Raw genomic sequence first — 21,302 nt, 5'->3', positions numbered from 1 at the left:
CACTAAACATATGGAACAGAGACAGTTTGAATTATCGTCACTAAGTGTTCTGGCAGTCTGTGACTTTGTAATGAACCATGCCAAAGTTTAGTGGCAAATGTCATTTATTTATAAATGTGCACTTTGGGTGGAGCTCAGTACATACTGTCTAGTTTCTGTTTCATGCTGTGTCTACTGGGGTGGCTTAGTTGGGACTGGGGATCCATTTCCAACTTGCCTTAACTTAGGTGGCTGGCATGTTGACACTGAACTCAGGCTATTGGCCTGGGGTGATGGCTCTTCCCTTTGCGGATCTCTCTGTGGGATACCTGGCTAGAAGGCAAGAACCGAAAGTTGACAAGGCTGGTTAAGGATGGTACTTTCATTTTCACAATATACTGTAGGTCAAAATAGTCCCAGGACTGGCTAAGATTAGAGGGGATGGAGGCGTAGACTCCCAATTCTTGATATGAGGGTCATTCCCTATGCAGAAGAGTATGTAGAATAGGCCATGCTTTTGCTGTCATCTTTGGAAAATACAGTCTACCATACCACGTGTCATTGTGGATGCAGTTAAAAGGGCTTTTAGGTACTTTGAGGGTGTGTATTTGGTTAACTTTTAATGTTTGAAAATGCCTCATATTTTCTCCTTTTTTTGTTATTGGGATAAAATATACATTATATAAAATTTACCGTTTTAACTATTTTTAAGTGTATAAATCAGTGACATTAAGTGCATTCACAATGCTGTGTATTATCACTGTTATCTACTTCCAGAAGTTTTTTTCATCCCAAACAAAAACTCTCTACCTATTAAGTAATAACGTCATCTCCATCCCCACCCCTTAGCCCCTGGGAACCTGTATTCTAATTTTTCCATCTGTTAATTTCCCTGTTTTAGGTATTTCACACACGTGGAATCATACAGTATTTGTCTTTTTGTGCCTTTTTTTTTTCACTTAGTGTAATTGTCTTTGAGACTTATTGATGTTTTATCATGTATCAGAATTTCTTATTTTTTTAATAAGTATTTTAATTCTAGTATAGTTAACATACAGTGCTATATTACTTTCAGTTGTACAATATAGTGATTTAACAGTTGTATACATCACTCAGTGCTTGTCATAAGTGTCCTCTTAATCCCATCACCTATTTCACCCAAGCCCCCACCCACCTCTCCTCTGGTAATCCTCAGTTCGTGCTCTAGATAAGAGTCTATTTCTTGGTATGTCTGTCTCTCTTTTTTTCCTTTGCTCATTTGTTTTGTTTCTTAAATTCCATGTATGAGTGGAATCGTATCATATCTGTCTTTCTCTGAGTTATTTCATTTAGCATTATACTTTCTGGCTTCATCCATGTTGTTGCAAATGGCAAGATATCATTCTTTTTATGGCTGAATAATATTCCATTCTATATATATACCCCCACATCGATATCCATTCATCTATTGATGGATACTTGGGCTCCTTCCTTATTTTAAATAATAGTGCTGTAAACCTAGGGGTGCACATGTCCTTTTGAATTAGTGTTTTTGTATTCTTTGGGTAAATACCTAGTAGTGCTATTACTGGATTGTAGGGTAGTTCTTTTTTTTTTTTTTATTAACATATAATGTATTATTTGTTTCAGAGGTACAGGTCTGTGATTCATCAGTCTTAAACAATTCACAGCGCTCACCATAGCACATACCCTCCCTAATGTCTACCACCCAGCCACCCCATCCCTCCCACCCCCCTCCACTCCAGCAACCCTCAGTTTGTTTCCTGAGATTAAGAGTCTCTTATGGTTTGTCTCCCTCTTTGGTTTCATCTTGTTTCATTTTTTCCTCTCTTCACCTATGATCCTCTGCCTTGTTTCTCAAATTCCACATATCAGTGAAATCATATGATAATTGTCTCTCTCTGATTGACTTATTTCACTTAGCATAATACCCTCTAGTTCCATCCACATTGTTCCAAATGGCAAGATTTCATTTTTTTGATGGCTGCATAATATTCCAGTGTGTGTGTGTGTATTACATCTTCTTTATCCATTCATCTGTCAATGGACATCTAGGCTTTTTCCACAGTTTGGCTATTGTGGACATTGCTGCTATAAACATCGGGGTGCACGTACCCTTTCAGATCCCTACTTTTGTATCTTTGGGATAAATACCCAGTAGTGCAATTGCTGGGTCGTAGGGTAGCTCTATTTCAACTTTTTGAGGAATCTCCATACTGTTTTCCAGAGTGGCTGCACCAGCTTGCATTCCTACCAATAGTCTAAGAGGGTTCCCCTTCCTATGCATCCTCGTCAACATCTGTCTTTTCCTGACTTGTTAATTTTAGCCATTCTGACTGGTGTGAGGTGGTATCTCATTGAGATTTTGATTTGTATTTCCCTGATGCCGAGTGATGTTGAGTACTTTTTCATGTGTCGCCCATTTGGATGTCTTCTTTGCAGAAATGTCTGTTCATGTCTTCTGCCCATTTCTTGATTGGATTATTTGTTCTTTGGGTGTTGTCTTTATAGATTTTGTATACTAGGGGCACCTGGGCGGTTCAGTCGTTAAGTGTCTGCCTTTGGCTCAGGTCATGATCCTGGGGTCCTGGGATTGAGCCCCGCATCAGGCTCCCTACTCAGCAGGAAGCCTGCTTCTCCCTCTCCCACTCCCCCTGCTTGTGTACCCTCTTTCATTGTCCCTCTCTCTGTCAAATAAATAAATAAAATCTTTAAAAAAAAAAAGATTTTGGATACTAGCCCTTTATCTGATACGTCTTTTGCAAATTTCTTCTCCCATTCTGTCAGTTGTCTTTTGGTTTTGTTGACTGTTTCCTTTGCTTTGCAAAAGCTTTTTATCTTGATGAAGTCCCAATAGTTCATTTTTGCCCTTGCTTCCCTTGCCTTTGGCGATGTGTCTAGGAAGAAGTTGCTGCGGCTGAGGCCGAAGAGGTTGCTGCCTGTGTTCTTCTCAAGGATTTTGATGGATTCTTGTCTCACATTTAGTCTTTCATTCATTTTGAGTCTATTTTTGTGTGTGGTGTAAGGAAATGGTCCAGTTTCATTCTTCTGCATGTGGCTGTCCAGTTTTCCCAACACCATTTGTTGAAGAGACTGTCTTTTTTCCACTGGACGTTCTTTCCTGCTTTGTCGAAGATTAGTTGACCATAGAGTTGAGGGTCCATTTCTGGGCTCTTTACAGGCCACTTTGCTGAATTCCTGTATGAGTTCTAGCAGTTTTGGGGTGGAGTCTTTTGGGTTTTCCACATAAAGTATCATATCGGCAAAGAGTGAGATTTTGACTTCTTCTTTGCCAATTCAGATGCCTTTTATTTCTTTTTGTTCTCTGATTGCTGAGGCTAAGACTTCTAGTACTATGATGAACAGCAGTGGTGATAGTGGACATCCCTGCCATGTTCCTGACGTTAGGGGGAAAGCTCTCAGTTTTTCCGCATTGAGAATGATATTCGCTGTGGGTTTTTCTTAGATGGCTTTTATGATATTGAGGTATATACCCTCTATCCCGACACTGTGGAGAGTTTTAATCAAGAAAGGATGCTGTACTTTGTCAAATGCTTTTTCTGCGTCTATTGAGATTATCATATGGTTCTTGTTCTTTCTTTTATTAATGTAGTGTATCACATTGATTTGCAGATGTTTAACCAACCTTGCAGACCAGGAATAAATCCCCCTTGGTCATGGTGAATAATCCTTTTAATGTACTGTTGGATCCTATTGGCTAGTATTTTGGTGAGAATTTTTGCATCCATGTTCATCAGGGATATTGGTCTGTAGTTCTCCTTTTTTTTTTTTTTTTTTTTAAGATTTTATTTATTTGTTTGACAGAGATAGCACAAGTAGACAGAGGGAGAGGGAGAAGCAGGCTCTCCGCCAAGCAGGGAGCCAGACGTGGGGCTCGATCCCAGGACCACAGGATCATGACCTGAGCTGAAGGCAGCCACTTAACCCACTGAGCCACCCAGGCACCCCTGTAGTTCTCCTTTTTGATGAGGTCTTTGTCTGGTTTTGATATCAAGGTAATTAATGCTGGCCTCATAAAATGAGTTTGGAAGTTTTCCTTCCATTTCTATTTTTTGTTTTTGTTTTTGTTTTTTTTTTTTTTTTAAAGATTTTATTTATTTATTTGACAGAGAGATAGACAGAAGAGCACAAGCAGAAGGAGTGGCAGAGGGAGAGGGAGAGGGAGAAGCAGGCTCTGCACTGAGCAGGGAACCCGATGCGGGACTCGATCCCAGGACCCTGAGATCATGACCTGAGCCGAAGGCAGACGCTTAACCATCTGAGCCACCCAGGCGCCCCATTTCTATTTTTTGAACAGTTTCAGAAGAATAGGTATTAATTCTTCTTTAAATGTTTGGTAGAATTCCCCTGGGAAGCCTTCTGGCCCTGGGCTCTTGTTTTATTGGGATATTTTTGATTACTGCTTCAATTTCCTTTCTGTTTCTTCCTAGGTCAGTTTAGGTAGTTGATACTTCTCTAGGAATGCATCCATTTCTTCCAGATTGTCTAATTTGCTGGCATATAGTTTTGCTCATAATATGTTCGTATAATTATTTGTATTTCTTTGGTATTGGTTGTGATCTCTCCTCTTTCATTCATGATTTTATTTATTTGGGTCCTTTCTCAGTGCCATTGTATTGTCCATAAGGTGACTGTTATTGTATATTGTCTGTGTTCCCTTCTGGTCTGTGTTACTTTTAGGCTCTCTCTTTGCTTAGAGGACCCCTTTCAATATTTCTTGTAGGGCTGGTTGGTGATCACAAATTCTTTTACTTTCTGTTTCTCCTGGAAGCTTTTTATCTCTCCTTCTATTTTCAATGACAGCCTAGCTGGATATTGTATTCTTGGCTGCATATTTTTCTCGTTTAGTGCCCTGAATATGTCATGCCAGTCCTTTCTAGCTTGCCAGGTCTCTGTGGATAGGTCTGCTGTCAATCTAATGTTTCTGCCGTTGTAAGTTACAGACCTCTTGTCCCGAGCTGCTTTCAGGATTTTCTCTTTGTCTCTGATATTTGTAAGTTTTACTATTAGATGTTGGGGTGTTGACCCATTTTTATTGATTTTTGTGGGGGGTTCTCTGTGCCTCCTAGATTTTGATGCCTGTTTCCTTCCCCAAATTAGGGAAGTTCTCTGCTATAATTTCTTCAGTATACCTTCTGCCTGTTTCTCTCTTTCCTATTCTTTTGGGATCCCAATTATTCTAATATTGTTTCTCTTTATGGTATCATTTAGCTCTTGAATTCTCCCCTTGTGATCCAGTAGTTGTTTATCTCTCTTTTTCTCAGCTTCTTTATTCTCCATCATTTGGTGTTCTATATCACTGATTCTCTCTTCTGCCTCATTTATCCTAGCAGTTAGAGCCTCCATTTTTTATTGCACCTCATTAATAGCCTTTTTGATTACGACTTGGTTAGATTTTATTTCTCCAGGAAGGGATTCTCTAATATCCTCTATGCTTTTTTAAAGCCCAGCTACTATCTTTATAATTGTCATTCTGAACTCTAGTTCCAACATCTTAGTAATGTCCGTGTTGATTAGGTCTCTGGCAGTCGATACTGCCCCTTGTTCTTTTTTTTTGAGGTGAGTTTTTCCATTTTGTCATTTTGTCCAGAAAAGAATAGATGAATGAGAGAATGAGATGCTAAAAGGGTAAAAACGACCCCAGAAAAACATACACCAAACAAATCAGAAGAGACCCAAAACTGGGGGGAAGAGGGAAAAAAAAAATGATCAGGCTGGTGAATAGAACAGAGCCACACACTAGATTTTGGGTGTATTTTGGTCTCTTAGAAGGAACCACCTCCCAAAATTTTAAAGAAAGAAAAACATATATATATATCCAAAAATAAGGGTAAATACAGTGAAGGGATGGAATATGACTATAAAAATGAAAATTAAAAAAGATTTAAAAAAGGAATTGATAAGTTCGTTGAAAAAGGAAAGGAGAAAAATTAAAAAAAAAAAAGAAGTAGAAAAAGAAAAAAATGAAGAAAATTTAAAAACTTAACTTTGAAAGACTAAAGAATCATGGGGGGAAAAGCCATGAATTCTATGTGCTGTATATCCCTAGCGCTGGAGTTTTGCAGTTCTCATTGATCAGTAAACTTGGTCTTGGCTGGATGTTCTTGCTGATCTTCTGGGGGAGGGACCTGTTACAGTGATTCTCAAGTGTCTTTGTCCCAGGCAGAATTGCACCGCCCTTGCCAGGGGCCAGGCTAGGTACTCAGCTCAGGTTTCCTCTGAAGGCTCTCTGTACAGCTTTCAAAGATGCGAAGGGGCGCCCAGGTGGCTCAGTTAAACGTCTGCCTTCGGCTTAGGTCGTGATCCCAGGGTGCTGGGATCGAGCCCTGCATCAGGCTCTCTGCTCAGGGGGAAGCCTGCTTCTCCCTCTCACACTCCCCCTGCTTATGTTCCCTCGCTTTCTGTCTCTCTTGGGGCCCCACTCCTTGGTGCGACCTTAGAGTAAAGAAGTCATTCCTGTCTCCCTGGTCTCTGGCTGCATTCTGTGCTCTCCTGGCCTGGGGCATCACACGGCCCCAGTTGGAGTCTCCAAACCCAGCAGATTCCTACGGCATGCTCCCGTGCTGCTTCTCTCTGCGGGAGGAAGGGGAATCTCCCCAGTTCTGTTGCTTGTTGGGCCCCGGCTCAAAGAGCAGTGGCCCGACTGTGCTGGGGATCACGGTCGTGGCAACCCCAAGCTGAGAGCCCACTCGTGGGCTCACTGTTTGCAGCCGGCTTTGCCCCCTCTGATACCTGGGAGCTCTGCCACACTCAGGCATCCTCAGTCTTCCTGTGACCCTGAGCGTCCTGAGACCACACTGTCCCAGCGAGGGTTCCACCCCCCTGCTTAGCCACTGGAGCGACGTCCCTCACTGGAGCCGACTTCTAAAAGTTCCTATTTTGTGCACCGCTGCTCTATTACTTGCTGGTAGCCGGCTGACGGAGGCTCCCTCCGCATATCCTACCTTCCAGAAAGTGGTCGCTTTACTGTTCATAGAGTTGCTGCTATTCTTTTCTTTGATCTCCTGTTGAGTTCATAGGTGTTCAGAATGGTTTGATAACTAGCTGAATTCCTGGGACCAGATGAAATTTAGGTCTACTCCTCCACCATCTTGTTAGCCTTCTAGGGTAGTTCTGTTTTTAAGTTTTTGGGGAATCTCCATGCTGTCTGCCAACAGTGCTTGAGGGTTCCTTTTTCTCCACATCCTTACCAACACTTGTTTCTTGTGTTGTTGATTTTAGCCTTTCTGACAGGTGTGAAGTGATATCTCATTGTAGTTTTTGCTTGTTTGTTTTTTATTTTTCAAGATTTTATTTATTATTTATTTGACACACAGAGACACAGCGAGAGAAGGAACACAAGCAGGGGGAGTGGGAGAGGGAGAAGCAGGCTTCCCGCTGATCAGGGAGCCCAATGTGGGGCTCGATCCCAGGACCCTAGGATCATGACCTGAGCCGAAGGCAGAAGCTTAATGACTGAGCCACCCAGGGGCCCCTTACTGTAGTTTTGATTTTCATTTCCCTGATGAGTGATGTTGAGCATCTTTTCAGTTGTTTATCGACCATGTGGATGTCTTCTGCGATTTTTAAAAAATTTTAATTCAATTAACATATTATGTATTAATAGTTTTAGAGGAAAAAGTCAGTGACTCATCAGTCTTATATAATGCCCAGTGCTCATTACATCACATGCCCTCCTTAATGTCTATCACCCAGGTACCCCATCCCCTCCACTCCCCTCCCCTCCAGTAACCCTCAGTTTGTTTCTTATAATTAAAAATCTCTTATAGTTTGTCCTCCCCCTCTGATTTCGTCTTGTTTTATTTTTCCCTCCCTTCGCCTATGGTCCTCTGTTTTGTTTCTTAAATTCCACATATGAGTAAGATCATATGGTATTTGTCTTTCTCTGACTGACTTATTTCGCTTTTATTTCGCTTAGCGTAATACCCTCTAGTTTCGTCCACATTGTTGCAGATGGATTTCATTCTCTCTGATGATAGATGCTTAACGACTGAGCCACCCAGGCGTATTTAGGGTTTTTTAAGAATTAAAGGGTATAACCACAAAATTCCTAATCTCCACATGAAATTAATGTGCATTTTATACCTAATACATAGTGTGATGCATAGTGAGAAGGAAGCTCAGAGATGGTCTGCATGCTTTGTGTTCTGTAGAGCTACCTGTAGTTCTTCAAGATTTCAGATCTAGTAGGGGAGGAGTGAAGGCCGGAGGTAGGGGAGCTTCCTGCTTAGCGTAGAGTCTGCTTCTGTCTCTTCCTCTTCCTCTGCCTCTCTCCCCCCGCTCGTTCTCTCTCTCACTGTCTCAAATCGGGGGCGCCTGGGTGGCTCAGTTGTTAAGCGTCTGCCTTCAGCTCAGATCATGATCCCAGGGTCCTGGGATTGAGCCCCCCATTGGGCTCTCTGCTGGGTGGGAAGCCTGCTTCTCTCTCCTACTCCCCCTGCTTTTGTTCCCTCTCTTGCTGTCTCTCTTTATCAAATAAATAAAATCTTTAAAAAAATAATCTTAAAAAAATAATGAAACCCATAATGCGTCTAATAGAGTAAATAATGATGAAGTTAGAGCAACACACTGGTTTCTACTTCTGGGTAATTATGATATATGAGAACAGAGGCATTTTTTTATAGGGCAGAGTGCTTCATTGAGGCCTTGGACTTGTAGTATTAATACCAGTTAGTTTTTTATTTTTTCTGCAAATAACAGAAAAAACTCAGGGGGCGCCTGGGTAGCTCATTTGGCTATGTGTCTGACTCTTGATTCAGCTCAGGTCATGATCTCAGGATTGTGAGGTTGAGCCCCACAAGGGCTGTCCGCTGGGTGTGGAGCCTGTTTAAGATTCTCTCCCTCTGCCCCCCCCCCCCCCCGCTTGTGCTCACTCACTCTCTCAAGAAAAAAACAAAACAAAACAAAACTAGCTCAGCTGCCTTAAAGCATGAGAAATTTTTATTATTTTACAAAACATGAAATCTGATGGCGAAGTAGACTCCATATTGTTTCCTTCAGTGGCTCACTGTCACTGTAGTTTCTGTACTGCCATTCTGAGTGTGTTAACTTAGTTATTAAGCCAACTTTCTTCATGACTCCAAAAGGCTTCTGCAGTTTTAATTACCACTTTTGTATCCAGGCAACTTGCAGAGGAAGAAGACTTTTCCATATGTCTGTCTTTTTTCCCCTTATTTTTATAACCAAAATTTTTAAACACAGAAAAATCTGAGAAAATTATATAAGGAACACCCTTGAATTCCAATATTAGATTCTACAACCAACATTTTTTTGTATTCCTCTTTCATAGCTTTAGCCATCTGTTCTACCCACTCATCATGTTTCTTAGGTGTTTTGTTTTTTTTTTAAGATTTTATTTATTTGACTGAGAGAGAGAGGGCAGAAATAGGCGGAGCTGCAGGCAGAGGGAGAGGGAAAAGCAGGCTCCCCACTGAGCAGGAAGCCCAGTGCAGATGTGGGGTGGATCCCAGGACCCTGGGATCATGACCTGAGCTGAAGGCAGACATTTAACTGACTAAGCCACCCAGGCGCCCCTGTTTCTTAGTTTTTTGATAAGTTTGAAAGTAAGTTTAAGTTTTAGCATCAGTGCATTTCACTTCAATATGTAGATGGTTAACACAAGTTCATTTTATTTTTTTATTTTTTAAGTAAACTCTACCCCCAATGTAGGGCTCAAATTCATGACCCTGAGATCAAGAATCATGCTCTACCAACTGCGCCAGCCAGGTGCCCCCCCCCATTTTTTCTTTAATAAATTATCGGTAAACTGTAGTGAAATGTACGTATCTTAAGCGTGCCATTTGATGAGTTTTAAAAAATGTATATAAGTTGTGAAATCCAAACCTCTATTCAGATACACCTTAGAACTTTTCCTCTATTAATTCCTGTTCTCACCCCCAGAGGCAACCATTTTGTATATTTTTTCCCAACATATATTAGTTGTATTTAGCATTTGAGATAAATGGAATCATATTTTCTGAACCTTTTTGTGTCATGTTATCTTTCAATCAGCATGTGTTTCTGAGTTCTTGCTTTTGTTGTTAATGCTCTTTTATATAAATCTACCCCAGTTTGCTTAGTTCATTTCTGTTGACACCTGGGCTGTTTCTCGGTTTTATTGCCGCTTTAGTCATCCCACAGGATACATCATAATCAGAATATGGAATGGTTCCATCACCCCCCAAAATTCCCTTGTCCTGTACCTTTAAAGGTAACTAAAAAGTAATTTAAAAAATTCTGTTTATAACGCCTGGCAACCACTGATGTGTTCTTATAAGAATATATGTAAATATAGGTCATAAATTATGCACTTGGCTTTTTCACTCAGCATAATGACTTTGAGGCCCACTGAATTTATTCATTTCTTTTATCACCCAGCATTGTTTATTGTGGATGTACCACTGTTTGTGTATCTCTTCATTTGCTGAAGAAATTGGGGTGTTCCCAGTTGTTTTTTTTTAAATTTTATTTATTTATATTTTTAAAGATTTACTTATTTATTTGAGAGAGAGAGAGAGAGAGCGAGCATGGGCAGGGGAGGGGCAGCAGGAGACGGAGAGAGAGAATCCTGGAGCAGACTCCTTGCTGAGTGTGGAACTGGATACGGGGCTCAATCCCAGGACCGCAGGATCATGACCTGAGTCAAAATCAAGAATTGGTCACCCAGCAGCCACTATTCATATTCAAATATGAATAGAGCTGCTATTGAATGTTCAGCTGCAGATTTTTGTGTGAACAGTTTTCGTTGTTGTAGGGTAGATAACCAGGAATGGGATTGCTGGGTCATATGGTAAGTGTATATACTTACTGTATTTAGTCTACTCGTGGTTCACTGAGCTTATAGAATCTGTGAATTTATTTCCTTGGGATATAGTTTGTGATACATTTGGGAAAACCTTGACTATTATTTTTTCAGGTTTTTTTTCCTGCGCTATTTTTCTTCTCTTTTTGGGACTTCAATTATGATATGTTCAGTCCTTTAATACTGTCTCACATATCTTTGATCCTTGTTCACTTTGGGTTTTCAACCTTCTTCTCCCCTCCTTAATTAAGATTGGGTCATTTTTTTTTAATAGATTTTATTTATTTATTTGACAGAGAGAGCCACAGCGAGAGAGGGAACACAATCAGGGGGAGTGGGAGAGGGAGAATCAGGCTCCCCGCCGAGCAGGGAGTGATGCGGGGCTTGATCCCAGGACCCTGGGATCATGACTTGAGCTGAAGGCAGAGGCTTAATGACTGAGCCACCCAGGCGACCCATAATTGGGTCATATCTTAACTCTATCTTCAAGAAGTTCACGGTTTCCTTTTTGCCATCTCTTACCTGCTGTTAAGTCCATCCAGTGAATTTTTAAATTCAGATAATGCATTTTTTAGTTCTGGAATTTACAACTGGCTCTCTTATATTTTCTTATTTCTCTAATTAGATTTCCTGGCCATCCATTATGCACATTTGAAAATTTTTCCTTGACCATAGTTAAGACGGTTGCTTTAAAATCTTTGACTATTAATCATAACATCTTGGTCATCTGAAGTCAGTTTCTATTGATTGTCTTTTCTTTTGATTTTGTTTTATATATTTTAAATTTTTTTTGTCCAGTAGTTTTGGTTTCTGTACTGGACTTTCTGAATGATACATTATACAGTCTGAATTCTCTCATATTTTCTTTAAGAGTGTTTTGTTTTAATAAGGCGATAACTTGATTGAACCCTTATTTGAAACTCGTCTTTTTTTAATGGGCAACATCTGAAATCTCTGTTCATTTCTTTTAGCTATAGCTAGGCTGCTTGGATTGTCCCATGCATGCATAGTTTAGCGGCCACATATTGGAGCATGCCTACTCTGTTGTTCTTTCTTGGATTTATCTCCTATTTTTCTGATCCTGAGTTTGTCCTGAACTCTTTCTTCTTTTTCTTGTCAGTAAGCCTTTCTGTTTAAGTTTGACTTCCCTCCTTGGCGTCCCAGGGCCTTTCCCCAAGCAAGATCTTTAAAGTAAATACATAAAATCATTTAAACTCAGGGAGTGCCATTATATTATTCCATATGTCAGAAATTCCAGTTTTTGCTTGCTTTTAGTCACTGTCTTGTGCCTTCAAGTAGTTTTCTTTTTTTTTTTTTTAACATTTTGGTTAGAATTCATATTTGTTTTCTGCAGGAGGGTTGGTCCAATAAATAGCCTTTCCTTCACTGGGGGAAATGTGTGTTTTTTCTTTTTCTTTTTTTTTTTCAGATGTTATTTATTGATTTGGGAGAGAGGGAGAGCAAGCACCAGTGGGGGGAGGGGTAGAGGGACAAGCAGACTCCCTGCTGTGCAGGGAGCCCAGTGCAGGACTTGATCTCAGGACCCCAAGATCATGACTTGAGCCGAAGGCAGACGCTTAACCCACTGAGCCACCCAAGCACCCCAGAAATGTGTTTTTTCTGTAAGGACATTTTCCCCCATAATCCCTTTTTCTGTACTTCTCTTATCTCTTTCATCAGAACTGCATCACATGCTTATGCCTAAATCATTTGTAAGCAAGGCGAATGACTAATGGTTTTTAAAGTATTGTACTGGGACCCCTGAGGGTCTCTGAGAATTTCAGGGGTTCATGAGATCACAAGTATTTGTGTAATAACCTCACCACGATCTTTGCCTTTTCCACTTTCATTCTGTTAGGAGTGTATATAGAGGAGTTTTCTAAAGGTTTTGTGGCATGTTATATTGCACCAGATTGGATGCAAAAGATATGACATGCCAACTATCCTCTACTAAGCCAGACACTAAAGAGATTTACAAAGTTGTGAAGCATCTTAATAAATTATTTTACTATTTTGGAAGGGTTATTTTTCACAAAAAATTTTCAGTTGTAATATGTAATTGCTTTATTTTTATTTTTAAGTAAGTTAATAAGTACTTTAAATTTTTTCTCTGTTCTGATTTCTTTTTTTTTTTTTTCAAAGATTTTATTTATTTATTTGAGAGAGAGAGAATGAGATAGAGAGAGCATGAGAGGGGGGAGGGTCAGAGGGAGAAGCAGACTCCCCGCTGAGCAGGGAGCCCGATGCGGGACTCGATCCCGGGACTCCAGGATCATGACCTGAGCCGAAGGCAGTTGCTTAACCAACTAAGCCACCCAGGTGCCCTGTTCTGGTTTCTTTTTTTTTAGATTTTATTTATTTAAGAGAGACCGAGAGCATGAGTGGTAGGGGGGGCAGAGGGAGAGGGATAGGCAGACTCCCCACTGAGAGTGGAGCCTGACACAGGGCTCGATCCCAGGACCCTGAGATCATGAACTGAGCTGAAGCCAGACGCTTAACTGACTGAGCCACCCAGGTGCTCCAGTTCTAGTTTCCAATACATTAAATATTGATAAAGATGACTTACGTGAAGTAAACCTCTCTGGATTTTTTTTTTTTAAAGATTTTATTTATTTGACAGAGACACAGCAAGAGAGGGAACACAAGCAGGGGGAGTGGGAGAGGGAGAAGCAGGCTTCCCGCTGAGCAGGGAGCCTGATGCAGGGCTCAATCCTAGGATTTTAGGACCATGATCTGAGCCGAAGGCAGACGCTTAACAACTGAGTCACCCAGGTGCCCCAACCTCTCTGGATTTAATCCTTATTATTTATTTATTTATTTTAAAAAATATTTTATTTATTTATTTGCCAGGAAGAGGGGGAGAGTACAGCAGGGGGAGCGACAGGCAGAGGGAAAAGCAGGCTCCCCGCTGAGCAAGGAGCCCGATGCAGGACTCGATCCCAGGACCCCGAGATCATGACCTGAGCTGAAGGCAGATGCCTAACCATCTGAGCCACCCAGGCGCCCCTTAATCCTTATTGATTTTAAGACTAGAAAGGCAGCCTTAGCACAGAACGTTTGAGAGGGGTTCATTCACCTCCTAAAGCTGAGAATGAGGCTCATCTCTGGTTTGATATACATGACTATGTGTTACGTGGATATTTGAACAAACTTGAGGTATGTTTAAAAGGAAGAGGGTTAATTGCTGCTGGGCAGGTATTCCATATACTTCACTTAGCTCATGGAATAAGGTATGTGCCATTGAGTTAGGTAGTCAGGATACGTCAGTCTAAAGTAAAAGCTTTGGTACCTTTTGATTTTAAATTTATATTGATACTGATTCCATTAATTTTTTTACAAGACTTTTGGGTTCAATGTTAGATTCCACTTGTTTTGACATTAGATCCAAATACTTTCTTTTTTTTTTTTTTTAAAGATTTTATTTATTTATTTGACAGACACAGTGAGAGAGGGAACACAAGCAGGGGGAGTGGGAGAGGGGGAAGCAGGCTTCCCGCTGAGCAGGGAGCCCGATGTGGGGCTCGATCCCAGGACCCTGAGATCATGACCTGAGCCGAAGGCAGACGCTTAACGACTGAGCCACCCAGGCGCCCCCCAAATACTTTCTTTTATTCAGTCTTTGAATAGTACATTTAAATTTTAGGTAATAATATTAATTAACATTGATACATACTTAGATACTGAGTATTCTTTGTATTTTATTTTATTTTATTTTATTTATTTTTTTTTTAAAGATTTTATTTATTTATTTGACAGAGAGATAGCGAGAGCAGGAACACAGCAGGGGGAGTGGGAGAGGGAGAAGCAGGCTTCCCGCAGAGCAGGGAGCCCGATGCGGGGCTCGATCCCAGGACCCTGGGATCATGACCTGAGCCGAAGGCAGACGCTTAACGACTGAGCCACCCAGGCGCCCCTATTCTTTGTATTTTAAACTCAGATCATATGTGAAGCCTTAGAATATGTCCTGCTGCAGAATTGAATTTCACGGTTTGAGAATTTACCCCATTCCATTTTGTAATTACTAGAAATTTTCCATCATAAAATCAGTTTGTGGTCTGAGTATCTTGTACTAGAACATTTTAGCATTTTATATTCTCCTTTATCAGTCATCTCGAGGCTCTTTGGGTAACATTTAAGAGATATCCAATTGGGTGTATACTTTTTAACCATTGTATTTCAAACTTTAATAGGAATGTGTAATCACCTAAGGATCTTGTTAAAATATAGAATCTGATTCAGTAGTTATGGGTAGGACCTGAGATTTTGCATTTCTAACAGTGTCCCATGTGATTGATGCTTCTGCTGCTTGGGAAAAAAATGATTAGCAAGGCTCTAATTAACTCATAGGAGAAGGAGAAAGATCTGAATCCTGTTAATGTAGGCTGAATGTACCTGCTTTTTCTTCTTTTATTTCCTAAACAGGTATAGGTCAATGAATCTGATGTGGGGCTTCTGCAAGAAAGGGTGCCAAACAAGGGCAGATTTGGAAGATTCATAAATGAGTTGATAGCAGTAGCCTTTGGTCTTGCCATTAAATTTCCTTAGTGTTTTATTTTTTATACCATTGTTGGTGGACGTGTGGTCAATGTACGTTGGATTTATTCTTTACTCTGCGCTTATTTCTGTGCCGGAGGAAATGAAAAATTTAATTGCATTGTGTGGTTTTATAACTTTTTTTTAATTTACTTGCAGGTATTGATCAATATGACAGAGATAGCATCATAAATGACTTTAAGAATGGGACCTGCAAACTTCTCGTAGCTACTTCTGTTGCTGCCCGAGGTCTAGATGTAAAACATCTGATTCTTGTAGTAAATTACAGCTGCCCCAACCATTATGAGGATTATGTGCACAGAGCAGGACGGACTGGAAGAGCAGGCAATAAAGTAAAAAGAATTTTTTAAAGTTGATTTCCATTATATTTAAAATATAGGTTTTTTTTTTTTTTTAAGGATTTTAAGGAGTAGATAATAGGAGTTACGGGGACATTTTGAAAATGATCAATCCTCAGAGTATGGGGACTAGTTGATATTCATTTCTATAAATAGTATTATTAAAATTATCAGATAACTAGCCATTGTGTTTAGGCAGATAGTGTTAATTGTTTATGTTCTCTTTTAGGGTTTTTTATTTTACCCTACCTAAAAATTTCTGTGTGTGTATATACATACATGCATATAGTTTGGGATCTTTCATTACTATTTTTTAGATTTTTAAAAATTTATTTATTTTATTCATTTGAGAGAGAGAGCACAAGCAGGGGGGAAGGTCAGAGGGAGAGGGAGAAGCAGACTCCCTGCTGAGCCGGGATCCTCTATCCTAGAGCCAGAGGCAGATGCTTAACCAGCTGAGCCACCCAGGCACCCCTTTCATTACTGTTTTTAAAATGTAGGATCATAAATATACTTCCCCAAAACTGTCACCCTTTTTTCTCATTACTTCCCTGTCCCACTCCATATGCTATGTATATTACTTGCTTTTTAAACTCACCTGTAGTCTGGTAAGTATGTAGTCTAAGTCATTCTTTTTGAAGGTAGCAGAATATTCTCTTGTTGGAAGCATTGATGATGATATATTTGATATTCCAACCCTGGACATTTCTACATTGTGAAGCAATATTAATAATAATAGGATATATTTATGTAGTACTTACTGAGTTCCAGACGCTGTTTTCAGTGCTTTTCACATACATAGTCTCACTTTATCCTCACAGTTTCCTTTTAAGGTAAATAATATTACCCCAGTTAATAGATGAGAAAAGCTAAGGCACATGGAAGTTAAGTTAGTTGCCCATGCCCAAGCTTGCATAGCTAATAAGTAGTGATGGCTCTTATTATTTTAACCTGAGTTATTCTATGGATTTGGGAAAGTGTGTAAAGGAGCATGTAGTAAAAATTGTAGCCTTTTTGGTCCACATACAGTCTCTGTCATTTGGGTTTGTGTGTGTGTGTGTACACAAACCTTAAAAAAGAAGTGTTACCATTCTTAAAGAGTTCATGGGCAGTACAAAAGCAGGCCACGGGTCAATTGTGGTAGTTAGATATACCTGGAATACTATATTAAGGCATGTTTTAAAATTTGTCACATTTCTCTGGTAGGGGCAGGGTAGTTGTAGAGATGACATTCTGATCGTGGTGTACTGTTCCTCTACTCCCAGCTTTAGCCTTTCTCTTGCTTGAACCAGAAAGCTCCTGGAGACATGTGAAACCTTAGGTTAACTTTATTTTTGTATATAAAAAATTTTTGTATATGTGTATGTATATATGTATGCATGTTGGGTATATGTGTATGTTGTGTATGTATACACATGTGTGTATATATACATGTGTACACACATATACGTATATAAAAAGATGAAGTCAGCTACATCATCTCCCTGGGGTTTTCTAAAGCCTAGGGTTTCACATGTCTCCAGGAGCTTTTTGTTTTCCTTAAGATTTAATTTATTTGTCAGAGGGAGCGAGAGCACAAGCAGGGGGAGCAGCAGGCAGAAGGAGAAGCAGGCTTCCCGCTGAGCAAGGAGCCTGATGCAGGACTCGATCCCAGGACCCTGGGATTGTGACTTGAGCTGAAGGCAGACGCTTAACCAACTGAGCCACCCAGGTGTCCCTCCAGGAGCTTTTTGGTTCAGGCAAGAGAAAGGTTAGAGTTGTACATACATGTATACATGCACATACATATACATATATGCACACACACCATAAATTGCTTTTTTTATCTTTTACTGGTCTTAAAAAACTATGTAAGGGAAAAATTATATGGAAAGCTAAATCCTAGAAAGTTAATATAAGTTAGTTGGGGTACAGTGGTGCAGTAGGTAGTGTAGGAAGGGAATGCAAAAAAAAGGGGGAAAGATAAGGTGCTATATTAAAATCCATATATGTGACAATGCATTTGTGCATTTATCTAAAATCATATATTTCTATTTATACATGAAGAAATTAGAAATTTTCTGGTTTTGCTTATTTTTAAATATTAAACATAGATATTTCACTTTGAAGCATTAAAGAATTTAGTAGGACTCTTCTGTTTTTTTAAATTCTTCAGTAATGAAGTTAGTCTTAAGAGGATTTATTAGGTGGGTCAGATTTTATCTTGTGATCTGAGTAAGAGTCTTATTGTTAGTGCCTAATAGTTCCACTTTTTCATCATTCATTAGGGTTATGCGTATACTTTTATCACAGAAGATCAAGCTCGCTATGCCGGTGACATAATTAAAGCTCTTGAATTGTCAGGAACTGCGGTGCCTCCTGATCTGGAGAAACTTTGGAGTGATTTCAAAGATCAGCAGAAAGCTGTGAGTTTTTTTTTAACTCCCATTATTTTTATGCAGCTCATTATTGTGTTGTAAATCTTGAATATTTAATACTTGTAAACCTTGATAGGATTATTTTATCTCTTTAGAGAGGGGGGGAAAAGGAGTGAAAACAAAATCCTTTCTTTTGCTTCAACCCAGTATTATGTAGAGTTCTTTTTTTGTTGTTCATGTGCTAGGTGAAGTGTTTTTGTTACATTGGTATGCACTACTTTGAAAAATACTTAATTACTCCTAAGTTCCTGAACACTAACGTTTTTTAGTATGAAATTAACTTTTTTGTTTTTCCTTGAAAGGAAGGGAAAATAATTAAAAAGAGTAGTGGGTTCTCTGGTAAGGGATTCAAGTTTGATGAAACAGAACAAGCTTTGGCTAATGAGAGGAAGAAGTTGCAAAAAGCGGCTCTTGGTCTGCAAGATTCAGATGATGAGGATGCTGCAGTTGACGTAAGTGTCCTTTTTCTAAGCCTCATTCGTGTCAGTTGAAGCATTGTTGCTTTCGTCCTGGAGGTCTTACCATTTGCTTGTTGAGATAGCCAGTTATCGCAAACCTTTTTGATGTGTGCACTTCCCAAACCTCTCTCTCTCTCTCCCTCTCCCTCTCTCTGTCTCTCTGTATAGTCTCATAATGTCCTACCCATATATATGTATTTTCATAAAAATGAGGCCATACTGCTTTATAAACCTTTACAACAACAGTCTTAGGTTGAAATCTTCTCGTTTTAGTAAATTGATTCTTACATTCTTTTTTTAATGAATTTTTTAAAGATTTATTTATTTTGAGAGAGAGAACGTGCACGAGTGGAGGGAGGGGTAGGAGAGAATCTCCTGCAGACTCCCTGCTGAGCACAGAGCCCTACCAGGGCTTAATCCCATGACCTTGAGATCATGACCTGAGCCGAAATCAAGAGTAGGATGCTGAACTGACTGCGCCACCCAGGCACCCCTCATTCTTACAGTATTCTTACTGGTTACATAATATTTCATTATATGGATATTCCACAGTTTAATTAATCAAACCCTAATTTTGAATATGTGGGTTGTTTCTATATATTCATATTTGGAATATATTATCATAAACTGTATTTTACTGCTTATCCTTGTGCATTTAATTTTGCACATTCATCAGATTAAGTTTTGAGGTTGAGTAGCGTAAATAGAATTGCTAGGCCAAAAGGGTTATCTAATTTGGTTCTGAAACATTGTCAGATTGTCCTCCTGCAAAGTGAATACTAGTCTGCATCCCCTGTAGTGGTATGAAGAGTACCTGGCTCCCCATGTCTTTAATAATATTAGTACTAATATTTTTATTGTGTTAAACTTAATCATTACAGAATATCGTCATTAACAATAGTCAGCGGGGCACCTGGGTGGCTCAGTTGGTAGAGCATGCAACTCTTGATCTTGAGGTAGTGAGTGTAAGCTCCACCCACATTGGGTGTAGTAGAGTTTCCTTAAAAAACAAAAACAATAATAGCACTTTTGAGTGTTACTGAGTGCCATGCATTGTGTCAGATGCTTTACAGGGATTACTTCATTTACTTCTGCACATTATCCAGATAAGGTAGATACTCAATAGTATTCCCATTTTATAATTGAAGAGACTGAGATTTAGAAAGAAATAATCTTTTCAGATTTACATAGCAATTAATGGGATGAACTGGGCCCTGTACCCATTCCATTCTTACTTCAGAGCTCATGGTCTTAGCTAATGGCGTTATTTGTGACCCAGTGAAGAGGGACACTGAGGACTCAGCAAATTCAGGGTTTCACAGAGTATCCTTTGGAACCCAAAGAAGCTTGAGCTTTAGAAGAGCATGTTTTCATTATAAAATAATTTTGGAAAGTCTCCCTAGTGTATACTACTAGTAGTGGTATTAGCGTATCAAAGGATGTGTAAAATCCTCAATTCAAGAAGCGTGTTTAACTTTAACTCAGAAATCCTCTGACACATTTGGTCATTGATTATAGAAGGTGTTTTTTTAATATATATATATATAATATTATACATACATTGTACTGTATTGAACCTAAGCTTAGGACATAATTTTAGAATCAGGAATTCAATCTGATCTTGTCGTTTGAGGAATTTGAAGCCCAGAAAAAGTATTTGGCCCACAACCACATTGGCTGTTAAGCACAGACAGCACCAGACCCCAGATCTCTCATTAACCCTATACCATTTCTTTCTAATATACCATACTGGCTTAAAATTTAATTAAGTCAGTGTTTTAGTTATTGGTTATGGTGTAACAAATCAGTCAAAATGTTGTAGGTTAAAACAACAAACATTTATTATCTCACATTTCCTTTGGGGTAGGAAATCAGGAGCAGTTTAGCTTGTAGTTCTGACTTAGGGTCTCATTGAGGTTGCAGTAAAGCTGTTGTCCTAGGGCATGGCCTTCTGAAGCCTTGACTGATACAGGATCATATTCTTTCGAGATGGCTCACTCACTGTGCTTTTGTCAGGATACCTCTTTTCTTTTTTTTTTTTTTTTTTAAGATTTTATTTATTTATTCATGAGAGACAGAGAGAGAGAGAGAGGCAGAGGGAGAAGCAGGCTCCCAAGGAGCAGGGAGCCCGATGCGGGACTCGATCCCAGGACCCTGAGATCATGACCTGAGCTGAAGTCAGACGCTTAACCATCTGAGCCACCCAGGCGCCCAGGATACCTCTTTTCTTTCCTCTGCCTGTGTATCCTTATAACATGGCAGTTGGCTTCTCCCAAAGTGAGTGAGCTGAAGGAGTGGGCAAAGAGGAAGCCTTAAGGCCTTTTATGACTAATGTCTAAAGACACACACTGGCACTACTACTTTATTCTGTTCTTAGAAATATGTCATTAAGTCCAGCCCACACTCAAGGAGAGGCTCCACCTTTTGAAGGGGAAGAATATTAAAGAATTTATGGCCTTGCTTTGAAACCACATCAGTTTTGTTTTCTCTTTAGGGAGATAGGGGCAGAGGGAGAGGGAGAGAGAGAATCTTAAGCAGGATACACACCCAGCGCCGAGTCCAATTGAGTGCTCGATCTTACAACCCTGAGATCATGACCTGAGGAGAAATCAAGAGTCATATGCTTTAGGGGAGCCTGGGTGGCCCAGTCAATTGGGCGGCTGCCTTTGGCTTAGGTCATGATCCTGGAGTCCGGGGATCGAGCCCCATGTCAGGCTCCCTGCTCAGTGGGGAG

General features: G+C 39.9%; 1 protein-coding gene across 2 annotated transcripts in view; it reads left to right on the top strand.

Annotated features, from left to right (window-relative positions):
* Window positions 1-21,302, top strand: part of DDX46 (DEAD-box helicase 46) — a 72,076-nt gene that overhangs the window by 37,710 nt on the left and 13,064 nt on the right. For both annotated transcript variants that reach the window (XM_036084303.2, XM_078067497.1), the window contains exons 16-18: window positions 15,494-15,687; window positions 17,961-18,098; window positions 18,413-18,562. In XM_036084303.2, the coding sequence (XP_035940196.2) occupies window positions 15,494-15,687; window positions 17,961-18,098; window positions 18,413-18,562 (482 nt within the window). The remainder of the gene's footprint in view (window positions 1-15,493; window positions 15,688-17,960; window positions 18,099-18,412; window positions 18,563-21,302) is intronic.

The sequence above is a fragment of the Halichoerus grypus genome, chromosome 2 (assembly GCF_964656455.1).
Source record: "Halichoerus grypus chromosome 2, mHalGry1.hap1.1, whole genome shotgun sequence".
NCBI classification, from domain to species: Eukaryota; Metazoa; Chordata; class Mammalia; order Carnivora; family Phocidae; genus Halichoerus; species Halichoerus grypus.
Note: the sequence above shows the minus strand (reverse complement) of the source record. Positions and strands in the feature narration are given on the sequence as shown.